Below are 19,220 nucleotides of genomic sequence, written 5' to 3'. Positions count from 1 at the left end.
AGTTTGAAGGCATTGAAAGCCAATTGACTGCTCCGCATTCTCCACAACAAAATGGAAAAGCGGAAAGAAAGAACAGAACTTTGATTGAAATGGCAAGATGTATGTTAATAGATGCAAATTTACCGCACATGTTTTGGGGAGAAGCAGTTTCAACCGCCAATTTCATACAGAATAGAGTTTTAACCAGAACGACCAATTCTACTCCATACGAGTTGTGGTTTGGAGTCAAACCAAGTCCAGAGAAATTTCACATTTTTGGTTCAAGATGTTTGGTACACATTCCATCTGAAAAAAGACGTAAGCTAGATGACAAAGCACATGAAATGTTGTTTCTGGGTTATGATGAGAAGTCTAAGGCTTTTCGCTGCTACAATCAGGATACTAAGAAAGTCTGTATTAGTCGTGATGTGATATTCACAGATGTTATAAAGAATAAAGATGATGATGTCTCAATTTCATTAAATCCGAGAGATAATGGATTATTGATTGAGGAGGAGATACCAGAAGAAAACGTAACAGAAGAAATTGATGCACAAGAAAATGATACAGATGAAAATGCAATCAATATTCCAACTGAGGACAGCAGCTCAATACAAGATGTAAATATTTCTGACCAGCAAAATGAGATTAGAACTTCAAACAGATCTACTAAAGGCATTGCGGCAAGGAGACTCATTGATGAAATATGGACAGCAAATGAGATTAAAGAGCCGAAATCATATGAAGAAGCTATTAGCAGTGCAGAAAGTGTACAGTGGATGGAAGCTATGCAAGACGAGTTAGAATCTCTTCAATCAAATCAGACTTGGAACCTCGTTTCACTTCCAGAAGGAAGAACAGCAATTGGAAGTAAATGGGTATTTAAAGTGAAACGCGATGCTAATGGTCAAATAAATAGATTCAAGGCACGACTAGTCGCTCAAGGGTTTTCACAGAAATTCGGTGTCGATTATGACGAAGTTTTTGCACCTGTTGCGACACATACCTCGTTTCGAATCCTGCTGTCAATTGCTGGTAAGGAAAAAATGACTGTTAATCATTTTGATGTGAAGACTGCATTTTTAAATGGAAAGCTCTCTGAAACCATTTATATGAAACAACCTCCAGGGTTTCAAGAGGACAATGAGCAGGTTTGTTTGCTAAAGAAAAGTATTTATGGACTGAAACAGGCTGCTAGGTCTTGGAATATGGTTCTACATGAAGCTCTTGAAAAATTGGGATTTAAACAATGCGTAAATGATGTATGTTTCTACCGGGGAAATATATGTGGAACGTTGAGCTATATTCTTGTATATGTCGACGATATCATTGTGGCATGTCGCACATCAAAACAAATTATGTATGTCGAAAATGCGTTGTCTAAGAATTTCACTATCACAAACTTGGGTGAAATTAAACATTATCTGGGAATTGAAATTTCTAAAGATGTTAAAGGAAACTTTCAGCTATGTCAGTCATCGTACATAGAAAGAATTGTAAATGAATATGGTATGCAGAATTCAAAGCCTGTAAGAACGCCAATGGATGTTAGTTACGGGAAAGCAGAAGGATCAAAATTTCTTGAGTCAAATACAAAGTATCGGAAAATCATTGGACATTTTTTATACATATCAACAAATACAAGACCGGATATTTCAGCTTCTGTAAGTATCTTGGCTCAAAAGGTTTCTAAACCAACAATGGAAGATTGGTCTCAGTGTAAAAGAGTTTTGAAGTATCTTAAGTCTACATCAGAAATAAAGTTAAAATTAAGCAACGAAGAAAATGAACAAAGTCTCGTTGGATATGCTGATGCAAATTGGGCAGAAGAAAGAACTGAAAGAAAATCCAATAGCGGAAGAATTTTTCTTTATAATGGAGGTACAATTGGATGGTCTTGTCAGAAACAAACACTTGTAGCATCTTCAACATGCGAGGCTGAGTACATTTCTTTATCAGAAGCGGCTAAAGAAGCAAAGTGGTTAAGGCAATTGTTGGAAGAAATACATCATCCTACCAACGAACCAACTGTAATTTACAATGACAATCAAAGCTGTTTACGTCTGGTAAATGACGACAAGTTTTCTTTTCGTACTAAGCACATGGATACAAAATATAAATTAACAAAAGACTTAGTAAAGAAAGGAATAATAACATGCATATATTGTCCAACGGAGGAGATGGTAGCTGATATATTAACCAAACCACTAACAGCATCTAAACATATTGCTCTCTGCGAAAAATGTAATTTAAAGTGAATGAGGAGGAGTATTGAAATAAACTTTGTTATCATTCACTTGTTAAATTTCATTACTATACTTTTGAATTTGTATTTTATGAAAGAAAATTACATTTTGTTTTATGTCATTTACGTTAATAAATTTTGAATCGAACAAACGATTTGTCGGCCACATATAATTTTCTCAAAAGTTATAGGCCGATTTGAACCATACTTGGCACAGTTGTTGGATATAATAACAAAACACGTCATGCTAAATTTCAGCCAAATCGGATAAGAATTGCGCACTCTAGAGGCTCAAGAAGTCAAGCCCTAAGATCGGTTTGTATGGCAGCTATATCTGGTAATGAACTGATTTGAACCATACTTGGCACAGTTGTTGGATATCATAACAAAACACGTAGTGCAAAATTTCATTCCAATCGGATAAGAATTGGGCACTCTATAGGCTCAAGAAGTCAAGACCCAAGATCGGTTTATATGGCAGATATATCAGGTTATGGACCGATTTGAACCAAACTTGGCACAGTCGTTGGATATCAAAACAAAACACGTCGTGCAAAATTTCATTCCAATCGTATAAGGATTGCGCACTCTAGAGGCGCAAGAAGTCAAGACCCACGATCAGTTTATATGGCAGCTATATCAGATTATGGACCGATATGACCCATTTACAATACCAACCGACCTACACTAATAAGAAGTATTTGTGCAAAATTTCAAGCGGATAGCTTTACTCCTTCGTTTACAAACTAACATGGACAGACAGACGGACATAGCTAAATCAAATCAGATAGAGATTTTGAGCCGATCGGTATACTTATCAATTGATCTCGCTCTGTTACTTCTGGGTGTTACAAACAAATGCACTAAGTTGTAGTACCATGTACCATAGTAGTGGTACAGCAGCATTAAAGCTGAGTTAATTGGAGCCAATTTCGTGAGCTATTTTACTCATAGAATTCAGTACCACTTCTATGGAATGTGTTCGCATTTTCTTCGTCACCATTTCCTTATAAAGCGTTTTGATAGTTGTTCGGGCGAAAAGTCGAATTCAGTACTCGGCTTAACGTAGTAATTCGGCGGTTCCCAACTGCTATGTTAAAGAGAAGTTCGACTGGATCGTTTCTTCTTCAAGTGAATGCTGAGTGTTTTCTTAGAAATTTTTATAACATGGGTTTTTAGTGGATCCAGGGTATATTTGAAATTAACTCGTACGTATTATTATCGTGGCCCACCGAGTGTGGTTCAATTAATTATCCTTGCAACAAACACTCAAGCCTAACAAAATTAAAAATTCAAGCTTCCACTTAACAAGTTGCAGCTAATCCATGAAAATGCAAGCGTCTGGCTATATCCAATGATTTTTTGGCGAAATTATGAATAAGATGGTCATATTTAAATTTACCTTTTCAATATTGCCATCAAAGTGGCGATAGGACTATAAAATTAAAAATTTACAATATTGTGTTGTTTTTCGCAAGGATGGGGGCGAAAAATCATTTGTGAGAAATATTTTAAGTGCATATTGTGTTAGTCGAAGACAGTAAAAAAAGAACGGAAGAAGAAGATAAAAATTATACCAGAAAAACATTCGCATATAAAGAAAAAACACAAACAAAAGGTAAACCACAAACACATGGAAAAAGAAAATGTGCGTATTTGAGTGGGTGTAAGTGTGTGTGCATGGGAGGAAAATACAAATACAAGTGCATTTTAGTAATCAATGTTTGAATATTGAGAGAATAGGGAGTGTCTCAAACGATTAAAAGTTCAAATTTCTAAAACTTTTGCAAGCGAACATACTTTTTATCTTCCTTGCCATTTGGAGCTCCCGTTGAATTACGATCCAGACCATCGGTGACCATGGCATCTCGCACCAAACTCTGTAGCAAGGTTCGATCGCAATAGTAGGGTTCAGCCTTGCGAGAACCTTGTACATTCATGTGTTGGGCAAAATGACCCACAGGTGTTGCACCATGCATACTGTGATGCGGTTGGGGAGATTTGGGTCGTACCTTGAATGTGACAAAACAATCAAAATTAGTATCCACTTGCCATTGAGATCAATTTTGTCAATTGGTTCTCCAGATTCTATGCTTACCGACATCCATTTCCAACCGGGTCGCCCAGCTCTTGACAGAAAGTGCAACACCTGTTCTTCAGGTGAACCAAAACTAGGCTCTTGATCCCTAGAATTGGAATATTCACCGGAACTTTCCCGTTCCTTTTCTAAATCGCTTACGCTGTTGTATTCGCAGTACACCCAGTCGGGATGCACACGCCAATTGTCACCCTTAAAGTATTCAGTTACTAAAAAGAAACAAAAATTATAAATGTTGGCGTTATTGAAAGCCTTTAGTCTTAATGTGAGAGTAGCTCATCTTACCATTTTTTCTAGAATGCCTTATCTCTTGTTGAGAGAACAGTTCATGGGTTCCATACTTTTCGGGCAAGACAACAGCGAGCGTAAATGGCGTATCCTCAATGGGGCCATAAAAATATCTGAAACAAACAAATTAAATTTAATTAAATTGAAGTACATGGAACATTGCGAATATTTTGTACTTTAGAAGCTTTGCAACTGTTAAAAAAAAAAAAAACTTATAAGAAAATGAAAATTCCTTTAAGGAACAGCGGGGATACTTCTCCCGTGTCAATGAGTGCTTCCGATACAAGTTTAAGATCAATGGTAAGGGACCTACGTTTTATTATCGAGGCTTGTCACAGAAGATATCTCGGCAACAACATGCATTTAATAGGTTAGGTTAGGTTAAGTGGCAGTTTGCCATCAGACTCACTTAGACGTTTTTGTCCATTGTGATACCTACTGTTGAACCATCCAGATCGCTTTAAAAAGCCCACTAACTTGCGAATGTTCACATCCGCTAAATCAGAGAGGTTCTCAAAGAAATTAGAAGAAATGAGAACCGGGACACACATACAGAAGGTTTTCTATAGTATCTCCTTCTTCGATGTCCTCACAGCATCTGCAAAAGTTGTTGCTGGCAACCTTTAGTCTGTCTGTCAGCATTTTTTCCGATTAGACAGTGACCTGTCATGACGGACACAACGACTGAGATGTCTGTTCTAGCCAATGACAGGAAAGCGGTAGATCTCTTCAAGTCTAGATTAGGCCACATAGTTTTGAAATGCTCAAAGCCCCCTCTTTGTGACAATCTATCATTCGTTGTCCTTCGGGCCTGGTCCTGAAAACTTAGCTTACATGTCGCTAGAGGCATACCAACAGATTCAAGTATGCCTGGAATGGCAAAAGTAGTTCCTAGTCTCGCAAGCTTGTCCGCTTTACAATTTCCTGGGATATCTCTGTGGCCCGGCACCCAGAGCAGGTGAATTTTGAACTGTTCAACCATCTCGTTGAGAGATCTGCGAAAGTCGAGGGCGGTTTTTGTGTTCAGAAATACGTTCTCCATGGATTTAATGACTGCCTGGATGTCTGAGAAAATATTTATGCCTATCTTCGTAATGACATTATATCTTAGTCATTCCACCACTTCCTTAATTGCTAGGATCTCTGCTTGATACACATTGCAGTGGTTGGGTAACCTTTTCGATATGACCAGTTCTAGATCTTTAGAGTACACCCCAAAGCCCACCTGGTCGTTTAGTTTGAAACCATCCGTATAGAAGTCTATGTAACTTCTGTTACCAGGGATATCGTGGATCCAATCGGTTCTATTAGGAACATTTGTACAGTACTTGTAGGGTGTAATCCACACTGCCTGGAACATTGGATATTGCATCAAGGAAAACACAGTGTCCGGAGCCGCCACATGACCAATGAGAAAGCTTCCTTAACCTCACGGCAGTGGTCGCTGCAGTTTGTCTAGCCACAATGTCCAGAGGCATAAGATGTAGCATTAAATTCATATAATAAGAACAAGTCGACTGAAACAGCCCTTTACGACCTAGTCGACTACATAGAGTGTTTGCTCACTGGCAAGTTATATTCTAAAGTAGAATTTCTTCATATTGAGGGTGCTTTCAATAATCTGAAACCGACTTCATTTATGAAGGAGCTGGAGTTTTTAAGCATCAACAATATAGTAAGATAGTTTATTAATTAAAAGGTGCATTATGGTAGGCTTGGGATCTGTAGATCTAAAATAATAGGTCAGCAGAGGAACACCTCAAGAAGGTGTACTGTCTCCTCTACTTTGGAATATAGTCTTTTACAATATATTATTGTCTCTACAAGAAAAACGCCTAAAAGTGGTGGCGTATGCCGTAATGTATCATTTAGTAAGAAAGCTATTAATAAACTTTCTGACGGAAGCGTTGATGTCTAGAAACGCAAGCTTCTTCATAATTGACGTCGAATTTATATTATTGAAAGTACCATGAATGTAAAGAAATGCTATCATTGTAAATATATTCCCTGAAAGTGAGAGACTTCTCTATGTAGGCGGTTAGTTCGTGAAGGGCTGTTTCAGTCAACTTGCTCTTACTATATGCATGCTGATGCCGAGGCTGGCGATCTACACAAATCTTTGCCCTAAGATATGGTTTAATCAAACTTTCTAGAATCTTCAGCATAAAGGATGACAGAATAATGGGACAAAAATCTCTCGCCTTGATGTGTTGTTTTTTTTTTTTGCTTTTGGAATGAAAATTGCCTTGTGTCCCTTCATCCTACCTGCGACATGCTGACACAAGCAGAGTATATCTTCCTAAATAAAGGAGCCAGTCCATCGGACACAGTTGTAATTCAACCTTTGATACATCATCGGGACCAAGCGACTTAAAGCAGTCTAAACTTTTAATGGCCCAAAAAATTGTCGACTCAAACCCAACTTTGCTCTTGGGGCTTTTGCCCGGTTGAAGAGTTTTCTGCGGCCCTTCCTTTAGAGTAAGCAGTTATGGGGTCCACCATGGCGGGCGCAAGTCATTCAGGGCTTTCGTGAACCGCTTGACCATTATGTCTATTTCTTCCGCAATTTCCACTTTCATTTCTTCTATTTCGCCAAGGGACCACTTTTGTAGTATGTTCTCCAAGGCTGGAACTAATATAACGATGACCAGAGAAGCTGTGCTCGTTAAACACTTCTCAGTCGCATATCCTTCCGGTTATATCCCCCGATACAAAAGTAACATCTGGTTTAATTCCTTTATTACAAATCGCCAAATAGCAATATTTGGTGATTTCTATTTGCATCATTTCTTTATCCCTGCAGAAGCGGCTTCAAGAAGCAACTGATGGCGGCATCTCTGAATAGTGTGCCATATATAGGGAAGTCAGTCAGTAATGGGACTTAGTAATTTCAAGGCTGGTTACTTCAGTGCTTAGCGACAGAAGAAGATACAACCTTAGACTACTCTTTGAGAGAATAAAGGCTGTGTGTCTCCCATTCCCCGTACCCTTGAGTAGTTAAACTAGAGGAATACTTAGTACAAGAACCACTCCTCCACATAGCAATGCTTCCTAGATAAGAACCACGTCAAATCATACTCTCATCAGAAGAATCTTTTCTGCCGCCGCAGCGGCCTTACAATGGTGAAGATTTATCTGCAGAAACCGGACTATAGTCAAGATTCAGAATGTCCACGTTTCCTAATTAAAACATGTGGTCTTTGGGGTAGTCTGTGCAGCGAATCTCCGAGCCCAATTAAGAGCCCAAGGCTCTCGTTAAACCTGAGATCGATGAGCCTTTTATTATTCCAATCTTTTAAAGAGCGTATTGATTTGCCAGAGAAAGCCAATGGCCTAGGCCAATAATATGGCATGCGAAGAGTCTTGAGCCAGGTGTCTTCGTTATAATCCCCTGCTGACCAGTCGTGTCTTGTCTAGTGGAGCCTGGAGCACCCGCTCAACCAGTCATGCTCTCAGTAGTAGACAACATGCTACGGCATAATACCACCACCGCAGTCGTTGGGTTTTTGAAGCCAATTTTAAGCCTACTCCCGAGCTCTAAATCTGTCTCTCCAGGGGAAGAAGACGCAAATCATCAACCGCCAACTTAAAATTTTTTCTGAAAATAACTATCTATTGCGAATTATAGAATATTCTTGAAAAATATATAAAAAATTATGTGGAGTGATATTTAAATAAATACGAGGTAAGATTATTGTTACTATTTTATATTTTTTTAATCACGAACGATTCAAATTGGAACATTTTTCAATAAATAAAAAAAGTATAGTGATATCTTAGTGATTTCTTCTGCGTTTTGCAGACAAACAAATTAAACACTGCCCGAATTTTTCCAGAAAAGTACCCTAATAAAGAATTATCTATGCTGCTTATATCAGAAGAGACATTGTCATCTGAATACGACCTCAGTCTGCTTTTTTCTGGTAGACGTATTGTCGGCGTCCAGATTTTGAAGCCATTTTGCCGATGGAGCTTTATGATTATGGGAAGTTGGTCTGTGGTTAGGGTGACAATCGTCCATCACGTCGTCTAGTTTCTCAAACCTGCGGCGACTATCGTGATGTTAGGCAAACATGAGCAAGCTGCGTTAGCTTTGGATTTTTGGTTACCTGAGGTGGTGTGCGTAGGACAGATGGAGGAGTGCTGCGTTAGACATGGTGGACAAGTTTACATGGGCTGTCAGATTTCGATGTTCAGGCAGTGTCCTTTGTAACGGGATAGTAAGCTGTGGTTGTTGGGTTAGTCGAGCTGGTATTTGTTGCCTTGACTATAAAGTTGAAGGAGGAGGTTTTGTGATAGATATTGAGATCGAGGATAACGATGTTTTTGCTCCCATAAATGTTTAGCTCCAGTCACTACATCCTTGCGAAAGTGAGACCAGCCATTGCAGCTACTTCATTTGACCGAGGTGGAGCGGATAGCAATTTGGCAAACCGTCTGCAGGAGTCGTCCCGATCGAGTGACGTCAGGGCCACTCGTCGCGTATTTAATAGGGATTACTAGAAGGTTTTTGCGTATGACGCAGTCACCGAGGTGTTGGGAACGAGGCCAGAGGGGCAAGCTTTTCCTGCTGCCAAAGCGAATGTTGATCTTCCATATGTGGCTTCACCGGTTACGTCCATTGAACTTAGCCGACGTTGAACGGATACAACCATGACAAACTTAGCAGATGTTATCGCTGTATCGTACTGGTGTCACCTTGTGCCGTTATTTGATTGGTAGGTGAGGTGGCTGTTCCTGGTGACTCTGCTGCTGTTATGAGGTGATGATTCTGACGCGAATGTGGATTGGTTTGCACAACATATTCCTGCATAATGCATACTCCAGGCTGGTGATTTAGAAACAATTGTTAATCCTCCAACAGTATTTCCAGTTATTATACACGTGGTACATTTGACCGATGAATGTATTCGTCCGTAGCTCTATTCCAGCTCGGAACCGTAAATGTGGAGTAGGTTAGCCAGGTATTCCTGCTCCGAAATAAAAAACAATTTGGAAACTCTGGCCTGTGCTAGACTGAAAATATGTTTGTCCTAATTTTAAAGATTCGAGCCAAAGATTAGCAAATTTAATTTAAAGATGATCCATGTGCCAACTTCTTTAATGGGGAAAAATATTTTCCTTCATATTAAGAATCTTTTATTTTAAATGGAAGTCTAAGGAATCCTTAATTTTGCGTCTTGTTTTTAAAGAGAATTCTAAAATGAAGGTCAAAATATCGTTGAAAGTAAGGAAATTGATCTTGGGCAAGGCAACAGCGAAACGTAGTCAAAATCGAAAAATAGCCTTACAAATAGGAGTGTCACAATAGGAGTGTGTTACAAATAGGTGTGTAGTAATTGGACAGTCTATTTGGAGTAAAATAAGAATCTATCAGCAATCAAAATTTAAACGGGTGGTGAATAGAAAATTTTATTTAAAGATAGCATCTTTTTTTAAAGTTTGGGTTCTTTGGCTCGTTTTCATTGCTGAAACCCTAGGGATAAGGAAAATTCTTAAATTTTGGGATAACTTTTTTTTTTGAGTGTAGGTCGTTCCGGAAAGTAGAAGCGATTGTTGTGGGAACGAACCTAAACAACAAATTCTTTAAGCCCGTTGTAGTGTTCTTAGTCAAAGTCAAAACAAATCAAAATTTTAGCCAAATTAGATAAGAATTGCGCAGTATATGAAAAGTCAAAGAATATCTTTATGTGCAAGATGTCAACAAAATCATGTAAAATGTCAGCCAAATTCGAGAACCGAGACTGGTTTATATGGCAGCTATATCAAAACATGGATCGACATAGGCCATTTATAATTCCATCCGACCTACACTAATAGGAAGTAAAATGCAAAATTGCCCATGAACATTCCACTAAGGAACTGGGGCAAACTTCTCACATATCACTGAGTTCTGTCCGATTCAAATTTTATAGCCGAGTGCGAACGGCGTGACGTAGTGCGACGCCGCTTTGGACAAAAGTTTTAACACGGCATAGTACCTCACAAATGTCGCCAACATTAGGAGAAGATAACCACCGCTGAAAATTTTTTCTGATATTCTCGCCAGGATTCGAACCCAGGCGTTCAGCGTGATAGGCGGTCATACCAACCTCTGCGCTACGGTGGCCTCCCTACAAGGTATTGTGCAAGTATTTGTGCAAAATTTCAAGCGGCTAACTAAACGACGTCGGAAGATATGGTGCTTTCGACAGACCGACAGGCGGACGGACACCAAGAATATATATACTTTGTTGGGTCGCAGATCAATATTTCGATATGTTTCTAACGACATGACGAAATACATTTGAAAAAATGTATGCTCTAAACTCAAACTATATTTTTGACATCGATGGCCACTCTATCCATTAAACCTAAGATTACAAGCGTAATATAAATTAGCCATTTGTACTTGAACCATCTCAGTGTTCCGGTTTTGAATATCTGGTAAACTTCTCATCATGTTTTTCCATCGGATGTTGAAGCATACGAGGGTCCAATTAACATTGGCACTACAAGGTAAAAAAAGGCTATTTTATGAACCAAACTTACCTCTGCGATCTAGCATAGACTCTCTTCATATCATCATAATGGGTTAGAATAGTGAATTCAGTTTCACCCTCTTTGGGCATAATCATATCACTACGCATCTGTAAAATACAAAGAGAAAACATGTTAGTTTTGAGTATATTGGTCAAACGAAATTGTATGGCAGAGTCCATCACTTACATCATACAGAAGATTCTTATTCATTTCAACAATCTCATGATCATTACCAATTTCGGTTTCCGGCAATTCCAACTCCGTGATATCGACTGACGTATACCGTGGTCTCAATTGATCAATATACTGATTGCCATCACTCATGGGACGTAAATCAGGATGATACAGTACACGGCCATTGTTATCAACGATAAACGAATATCCATTCGGTCCCAATTTATGTTGTGGTATCATTTTGCGGATCTCCTCGATCGGTACATCAGTGCCAACGACGCCCAGCAGATTAGCCACACGTACCGAATGGTTGCGTCTATCGAAGACCGGAGTTGAAACTGTCGTCACCAAACGACGTTGATATTCCGAGTCACGAGCTAGACCCCCCGATTTCCCAGCCACAAAGACCGGACTCCAGTGGACTGGATGGTCAGCCTGATACATAATCATGGGTCTGGCCATGACAAGGGCATAGTCGATGACTTTACGGCGAGCATCTTCCATGTCGTTTATTTGCACAAAGAATCCCTTATTCGAGCAGGCCATTTCGTGCAGATTACTTCTACTGCCAGAATCGGAACCAATTAAATAAGTAAAAATTCGAACGGGCATATGGGGCCAGTTGTACTGTTTGATTATGTCCTTATGAGACTCTGAGGAACTTTCCGTAATTAACATAATGGCCTGATTGCATTGACTGCCTTCTCCGGATTGATTGTACTGAAAGACAGAGATGATGTCAAATAATTTCATGTTTGTCTCTAGTCAATTTGTTTGCAATAAGGATCAATGGATTTGAGTTCTATGATTGAAGCCAACCAAAAACCGGGTCCAATTCAAAGAACTGAATGTGTAAAAGTGTGTAAGTTAATTTTGTTGGTTTAATTTACATAAAGATAAAAACCCTCTGTTCCATAGTCCAGCAAAATCGGATAGAAAGGACGCATTTAATGGACTGAAGATCTAAAATTGGTAGATCGGTGTTTGCGGTGATTATAGCAAGATATAGCCCATATTCGAAACTAACCTGACTTATTTGTCAAAGTTTCAATTTCTCAATTTCTACATGTGTTTAATACTATAGCTTACTTTCAGCAGACAGACGGACGGACTTGTGTCGATCATCTTAAATTTTTACAACAATCAATAATGTATAAAATTTGTAAGGGCGGAAATGCGTATGTCGATGTGTTATATACCACCTCCTTCGATTCTATGTGTTCATCCATTGTTCTTCACCATAAAACTCTCATTGTCTCCATTAATTACAAGCAAATTGTAGAACACCCCTGTGCCTCAAACGATCATATGCGACAAAGTGTACAAATCGTAGTGGACAATATCAGCAAACCCAGGGTGTTTAAAGGTGCAAACTGCTGAGATTTTAGCCACATTCAGCTATACATACCTTATGGAGTAAACTAAAGGCATATTCGAGACCAGCTGTGATATTGACAGTACCTCCCAGTTTTACCGCCTTCACAGCCGATTTGATTTCCAACAGATTGTCCGGAGTGGCCCGTACCATACGATCTTTAAAACAGGGTACAGGCGATTTTGACAAGTCTGTTAATGTAACCAAATTGACATAATCATTTTCGCCCAAGGTGTCCAAAATGTTGAAGGCAGTTTCCATTGCCAAGTCAAAGGATTTCTCTGACATTTTCGATGAAGAATCGAGCAAGATCATCTAAAAGAGAAAAGGAAATATTATGTTTTGTTTTTTTTTGTTTGCGAAACATAATTTATGGTAAAACTTACAATATCCTTGGGCGAAGAGGCCGCCTGCACAAACCAATTGTGCGTACGAAAATCGTTGATTTGTTTACTGCCCTTCGAACCCTCCGGTGGCCAAGCTGTCCCAGGAAAACGCCTCAGAAATCCCGATGTAGAGCCGAAGTATTGCCACGACAATGCCGGATCTCGCTCCAAGTTGTTCTGGAACAGTGGGTCCAAATGGGCACTCCACTGCAGAGCAGCCTTTACGTCTCCATCATCGAGAGAGACGCCATTCGGCACCAGAATCGAACTTAGACTGAGATTGACGGGTAGTCGTTCGAAGCGTCGCATAAAACGAATATCCATATGACGTGCTCCATCGGCCAGTTTACCATCCGAATTGTATTCGTTAATGCGTCGCGCATCATAATGCTGATTATTCGCCGTCGCTGAGTGTGAACCCTGAGCGTCGAGCTCTGAGAGCGCTGCTTGTTCCGCTGAATCCATGATGCGCTAGAAGAAAAAAATGCAGTACATCGATTTGTTAGTACGGAATGAGATACATATTTCAGTATACAAAAGTGTTAAAGAACATAAAAATGATTTATTATCCGATGAATATGTATTTTAAGAAGTAAAAGTTTGCCAAGTTTCGCCGGGATGAATCTTATATACCCTCCACCATGGATCGCAGTTGCTATGCTGTTGGAGCTACATCAAGTTATTCGGACCATAATCGAATTGTATATTGGAGACCATTGTAGAAGTTATTGTGTAAAATTTCAGCCAATTCGAATACGAATTGCGACCATTAGGGGCTCAAGAAGTAAAATAGAGAGATCGGTTTATTTGGGAGCTGTATATTGACGGTCATGGGGGAAGCCGTCGTACAAAATTTCAGCCAAATCGGATAATAATTACGCCCTCTAGAGGCTCAAGAAGTCAAGATTCCAGATCGGTTTATATGACAGCTATATCAGGTTATGAACCGGTTTGAATCATATTAAGCGCAGTTGTTGGAAGTCACAGTAAAACACGTCATGTCAAATTTCAGCCAAATCAGATAGAAATTGCGCCCTCTAAAGGCTCAAGAAATTAAGACCCCCGATGGTTTTATATGACAGCAATATCAGGTTATGGACCGATTTGATCAAGAATATGTATACTTTATGGGGTCTCAGAGGAATATTTCGAGGAGTTACAAACAGAATGAAGAAATTAGTATACCCCCATCCTATGGTGGAGGGTATACAAATTTCATGGAATCCAATATATTTGAAATAAGATTGTATTTGTTAACAATTGCAGTTTAGGAAAACACTAACTCCCTTGAAGGTTGAGTATCTGATCATCATCAGTAATGCTGACTATAGGTTAGGTTTAAATGGCAATCTGTAATCAAACTTAGACGTTTTCCTCAATTGTTATACTACAGGAATAGGTGAAGGGAGATATCTTCTAGTTCCTATAGTTGAACCATTCAGAACACTTTAAAAAGCCCAACAACTTGCGAATGTTAACATCCACTTATTTTGACAAGATCTCAAAGAAATGAGAACCTAAAGAGGAATTCCTACTTTGCAGAACAGAACTCCTCTTCATCGACATCCTTACAGCTTGTGCATTTTTCAGCTCCGCTTGGGCAGTTTTTTTCGATCCGCTCCGATCAATTAGATTGATTATTTTTCACTTCCTCATATGACAAGAGATATACATAATATTTTTGTCCTAACGATAACAACATCAATACATATTCAACTTCTTCTTTTCAAGTATAGTCCCGATTGGTCCGTTACCGTATATAGCTATCATATGAACCGATCGCCCGATTTTGACCAAAGACTTCTCCTAAGACCTCCAACGTATTGTATAAATCCGTTCATAACCTGACATAGCTCCCATGTAAACCGATCTCTCTATTTTACTTCTTGAACCCATATAGGACGCTATTTATATCAGATTTTGCTGAAATTTTCACAATGACTTTTACTATGACCTTTAACTTCCAAACCAAGTATAACATGAATTGGTCAATAACCTGATAGAGATCCAATAGCATAGCATTTCTTTCCTATTTTTGCTCCCAAAGAGATAGCGGACCAAGAACTTAACAAATGCGATCCATGGTGGAGGGTACATTAGACTTGGCCCAACCGAACTTAGCACACTTTTACTTGTAATTGTTGTGCAGGTTCAATATTTTCAACGATTTTTAAATCGGATTACAAAATGGAATTTAAATAAGATCTTGAGAACTAGTACAAAAAGTAGACATAGAAAAAATTCATCATTAATATTGTATGAGTAAAAAAATTACAAAAATTCTCCATGAGTATGGTGAAAGTCTTTTTTAAGCATCGTATGAAATACATAGCACTCAACCAAGTATAGAAGATGTGGATCTACTAAAAATGCGATTCCTTCATAACTACCTCCAATTTATATACCACGGTAGAGTTTAAACATATCATATTCAATTCTACATTGTTTCCCAAAATATCGGAATAGAACATACCTTACCACCTTGGATAAAATGATGTTTTTTTACAAAAAATGCACATTTTTTTTGCTGGGTTTGTTTGGCATCATTTAAACGCAAGACAACGTCCGAAAAATGTCAGAGATAATAGGAGTTCGTCCTCACAATGATTCGTTTGACTAAGTTGTGTCCTTTCCATTCCAGATGTTTTTTACCAGCTGTTACTGTTAAAGCAAAATTGAAAATTTGCCCATGAATATGCCGCAGAGTAGCAACCTGCATATTTGTTGGTAGAGGGGTATTTGTTAATTACAGTACTTTACAAACGTGTTAAACAACAGTTAAGGCATCCCTTAAGTTCTCGTACACCTTCACCTTGTTGAATCATCACATCACATCACTACTATCACTACTAATTTACCAATCGAAAGAAAGATAAGAATTGCAGTCTTTAGTTTTCAAAGTATCAATTTGGGATTTGAAGTATAAAACGGCATGACGCAATCAATAGTTGGCATAAGTAAGTCGAATATAACACATATAACATTTGTTTAAACTTTGTTTTTATTCAACATTTGATTATTAAAGTATGGGTTTCTATGGTGGGTGACATAACATTACCAAGAACATGTTGAACATTTTCAAAAAATATGCTTACAATTCAGCATATTGACTGTATTCATTATCTCCTGTTAACTTTTTTGTCGATGTAGTAATAACAAATATATTCTCATTAAATATTGCCAAAAGTGTCAGTTCCAGAGTGTATATTTTCCCTGCACTTTACAAACCAACCATATTATGATCTGGCTATAATGAAGTTGTATATTTGTATTGTACTATGTCTTGAAGATATTTAGGAGCATTTAAATTAGACAATATATTCAGTGGTTTTGGGTTGATAGATTAAAGTGATTCGCAATGATTAATAGTTCACTGATACCTTCTACTCCCACTCACTGACGCAAACATTTGCTGGGTGAATATACCATGAGGGGTTTGGGTGGTGCTATAGCCCAGCCACAAACGGAGGAGAAAATCTTTATTATTAAGGCCAGGTATTAAAATAAATCTGGATTGGACAAATGGTGTCTTTGTCCTTGGCCATATAATCCTGGGTAACTAACAACATTGTCTTATGCGTGTATGCATGTGTTTGTTTATGTGTATTTGTTTGAAATGGCAGAGCAAGGTATTATCATGGTATCACCAGTTTTCTAACGACCACTGCCACAGGTTGGTTCGTTGGTTTTTCATTGCAGACGCTATCATTGGGAATGTATGCTTGGATTTAGCAGTGCTGCGATGGAGAAGCAATGCCCATATATTCAATTTAAATTATATTGTGTATGTATTAGCAAAATTTACCAATAAATAAAAAAGGTATGACAAATACTCCCTTAATGTGCTTAAGTTGACAGAGTTTTTTTAAGCGCGATAACCTGAACAAGTATTTGCATGACTCCAGTAAATATTTTCCCTTATCAAGCTAGGGATATACATACAGTGAATGCCATTAATATTCGGTATTAAAAAAAAAATTGATTGAAAAAAGTTCCTTACATATAAAAAGTATCAGATTAAAATTGAATTATTTTACATTAATTTTTGTTACAAAAATTTCATAGAAAACTAAAATAATAAACAAAAGCTTAGAGTTTTTTTAGTAAATACTCTTCCTTGTTTATCATTCTATCGGTGAATAGAAGGTTTCCAACACTCTTTGTAGACAAAAAATCACGACGCCTAATTTTTGAAAAATTTGTGTATGGTATTGGCGGCTTACTAATTTTTATTTTATCGGAAAAATGGAATTAAACAGATATTACCGGCAGAAGCAAAATTGGTAGATGAATTGATTTTATTTTGATGGTTGTAAAAATAAGGTACCATCAATAATGAAAAAAAATTTCAAAAAATTTGAATTTTTGTTGAATTTTTAACTCACGAAACTTTAAAAAATTGCAAATTTTTAACACACGAAACTTTAAAAAATTGCAAATTACAAATTTGCCCATGAGCATTGCACTAAGGAAATGGGCCAAACTTCTCACATATCACTGAGTGCTGTCCGATTCAAATGCTAAGCTCAATGATAAGGGGCCTCCTTTATAGCCGATTCCGAACGGCGTGCCGCAATGCGATACCTCTTTGGGGAGAAGTTTTAACAAGGCATAGTACCTCACAAATGTCGCCAGCATTAGGAGGGGATTACCACCACTGAAATTTTTTTCTGACGTTTCCGCCAGGATTCGAAACTGCTACGGCGGCTTCTACTTTAATACCGAATGTTAGTGGCACGCACTGTACATATATATAAGCATTGAATTTGTTATATAAAACGAAATAAAAAAACATGTTACAATTAAAATTTTTCAAGAACTTTTATTTGACAATCGTAAAAATTCCGATTTAATGTTTTTTTTGAGGCGGAAGTTAGAAAGAAAGTTTTGGGTAAGACTTGGTCCGCTATCAGACTCACTTAGACGCTATCATCCCTTTTGATATCACAGGATCCTACCGTTGATCGCATTAAAAAGTTTAACAAATTTCGAATGTTCACATTGTAAATTCAGACAAGTCTTCAAAGAAATGAGAACGTACAGTGTATATCCTTCTACCTGCCAGTGCGGAACAGCCATACAGCCGATTTTCACAGTCTCCTCTTCCTTGGAGTCCTTATTACTAAATCTGGGCTCTACGAATTTTAACCAAATTTATTGATGAAATTTGAGCTTTAATTAAATGTTAATAACAAAATCAAAGTTCTTTATGACAGAGATTTATTTTTATACCCTCCACCATAGGATGGGGGGTCTTGACTTCTTGGGTCTTGACTATCCAACAACTGTGCCAAGTATGGTTCAAATCGGTCCATTACCTGATATAGCTGCCATATAAACCGATCTTGGGTCTTGACTTCTTGAGCCTCTCGAGTGCGCAATTCTTATCCGATTTGAATGAAATTTTGCACGACGTGTTTTGTTATGATATCCAACAACTGTGTGGTTCAAATCGGTCCATAACCTGATATAGCTGCCATATAGACCGATCATGGGTCTTGACTTCTTGAGCCTCTCGAGTGCGCAATTCTTATCCGATTGGAATGAAATTTTGCACGTAGTATTTTGTTTGATATCCAACAACTGTGCCATGTATGATTCCTAACCTGATATAGCTGTCATATAAACAGATATGGGTACTTGACTTCTTGAGCTTCTAGAGGGCGTCATTCCTATCCGATTTGGCTGAAGTTTTGCATGACATATTTTATTCTTACTTTCAACTACTGTGCCAAATAAGGTTCAAATAGTTTCATAACCTGATACAGCTGCCATATAAACCGATCTGGGATCTTGACTTCTTGAGCCTGAAGAGGTCGCAATTATTATCCGATTTGCCTGAAATTTTCTACGACGGATTTTCTCATGACCATCAACATACGTGTTTATTATGGTCTGAATCGGTCTATAGCCCGATAGAGCTCCCATATAAATCGAGCTCTCTATTTTACATCTTGAGCCCCCAAAGGGCTCAATTCTTTTTCGAATTGGATGACATTTTACACAGGTCTCCAACATATAATTTAATTGTGGTCCAAACCGGACCATATCTTAATATCGCTCTAATAGCAGAGCAAATCTTTTCTTATATCCTGTTTTGCCTAAAAAGAGATGCCGGGGAAAGAACTCGACAAATGCGATCAATGGTGGAGG

The 19,220-nt window shown here is 38.2% G+C and overlaps 1 protein-coding gene across 3 annotated transcripts in view; it reads right to left on the bottom strand.

Moving 5' to 3' along the window:
- The window catches only part of LOC106091822 (voltage-dependent calcium channel subunit alpha-2/delta-3), a 310,884-nt gene that overhangs the window by 24,101 nt on the left and 267,563 nt on the right, over positions 1 to 19,220 (bottom strand). For 2 of the 3 annotated variants that reach the window (XM_059364545.1, XM_059364544.1), the window contains exons 5-12: positions 13,068 to 13,538; positions 12,715 to 12,996; positions 11,319 to 12,026; positions 11,142 to 11,239; positions 4,608 to 4,723; positions 4,323 to 4,531; positions 4,025 to 4,236; positions 3,627 to 3,659 (exon numbers count right to left, since the gene is read on the bottom strand). In XM_059364545.1, the coding sequence (XP_059220528.1) occupies positions 3,627 to 3,659; positions 4,025 to 4,236; positions 4,323 to 4,531; positions 4,608 to 4,723; positions 11,142 to 11,239; positions 11,319 to 12,026; positions 12,715 to 12,996; positions 13,068 to 13,538 (2,129 nt within the window). The remainder of the gene's footprint in view (positions 1 to 3,626; positions 3,660 to 4,024; positions 4,237 to 4,322; positions 4,532 to 4,607; positions 4,724 to 11,141; positions 11,240 to 11,318; positions 12,027 to 12,714; positions 12,997 to 13,067; positions 13,539 to 19,220) is intronic. The other variant, XM_059364546.1, reaches the window with a different exon arrangement.

This window comes from Stomoxys calcitrans, chromosome 3 (assembly GCF_963082655.1).
Source record: "Stomoxys calcitrans chromosome 3, idStoCalc2.1, whole genome shotgun sequence".
Taxonomy (NCBI): Eukaryota; Metazoa; Arthropoda; class Insecta; order Diptera; family Muscidae; genus Stomoxys; species Stomoxys calcitrans.
Note: the sequence above shows the minus strand (reverse complement) of the source record. Positions and strands in the feature narration are given on the sequence as shown.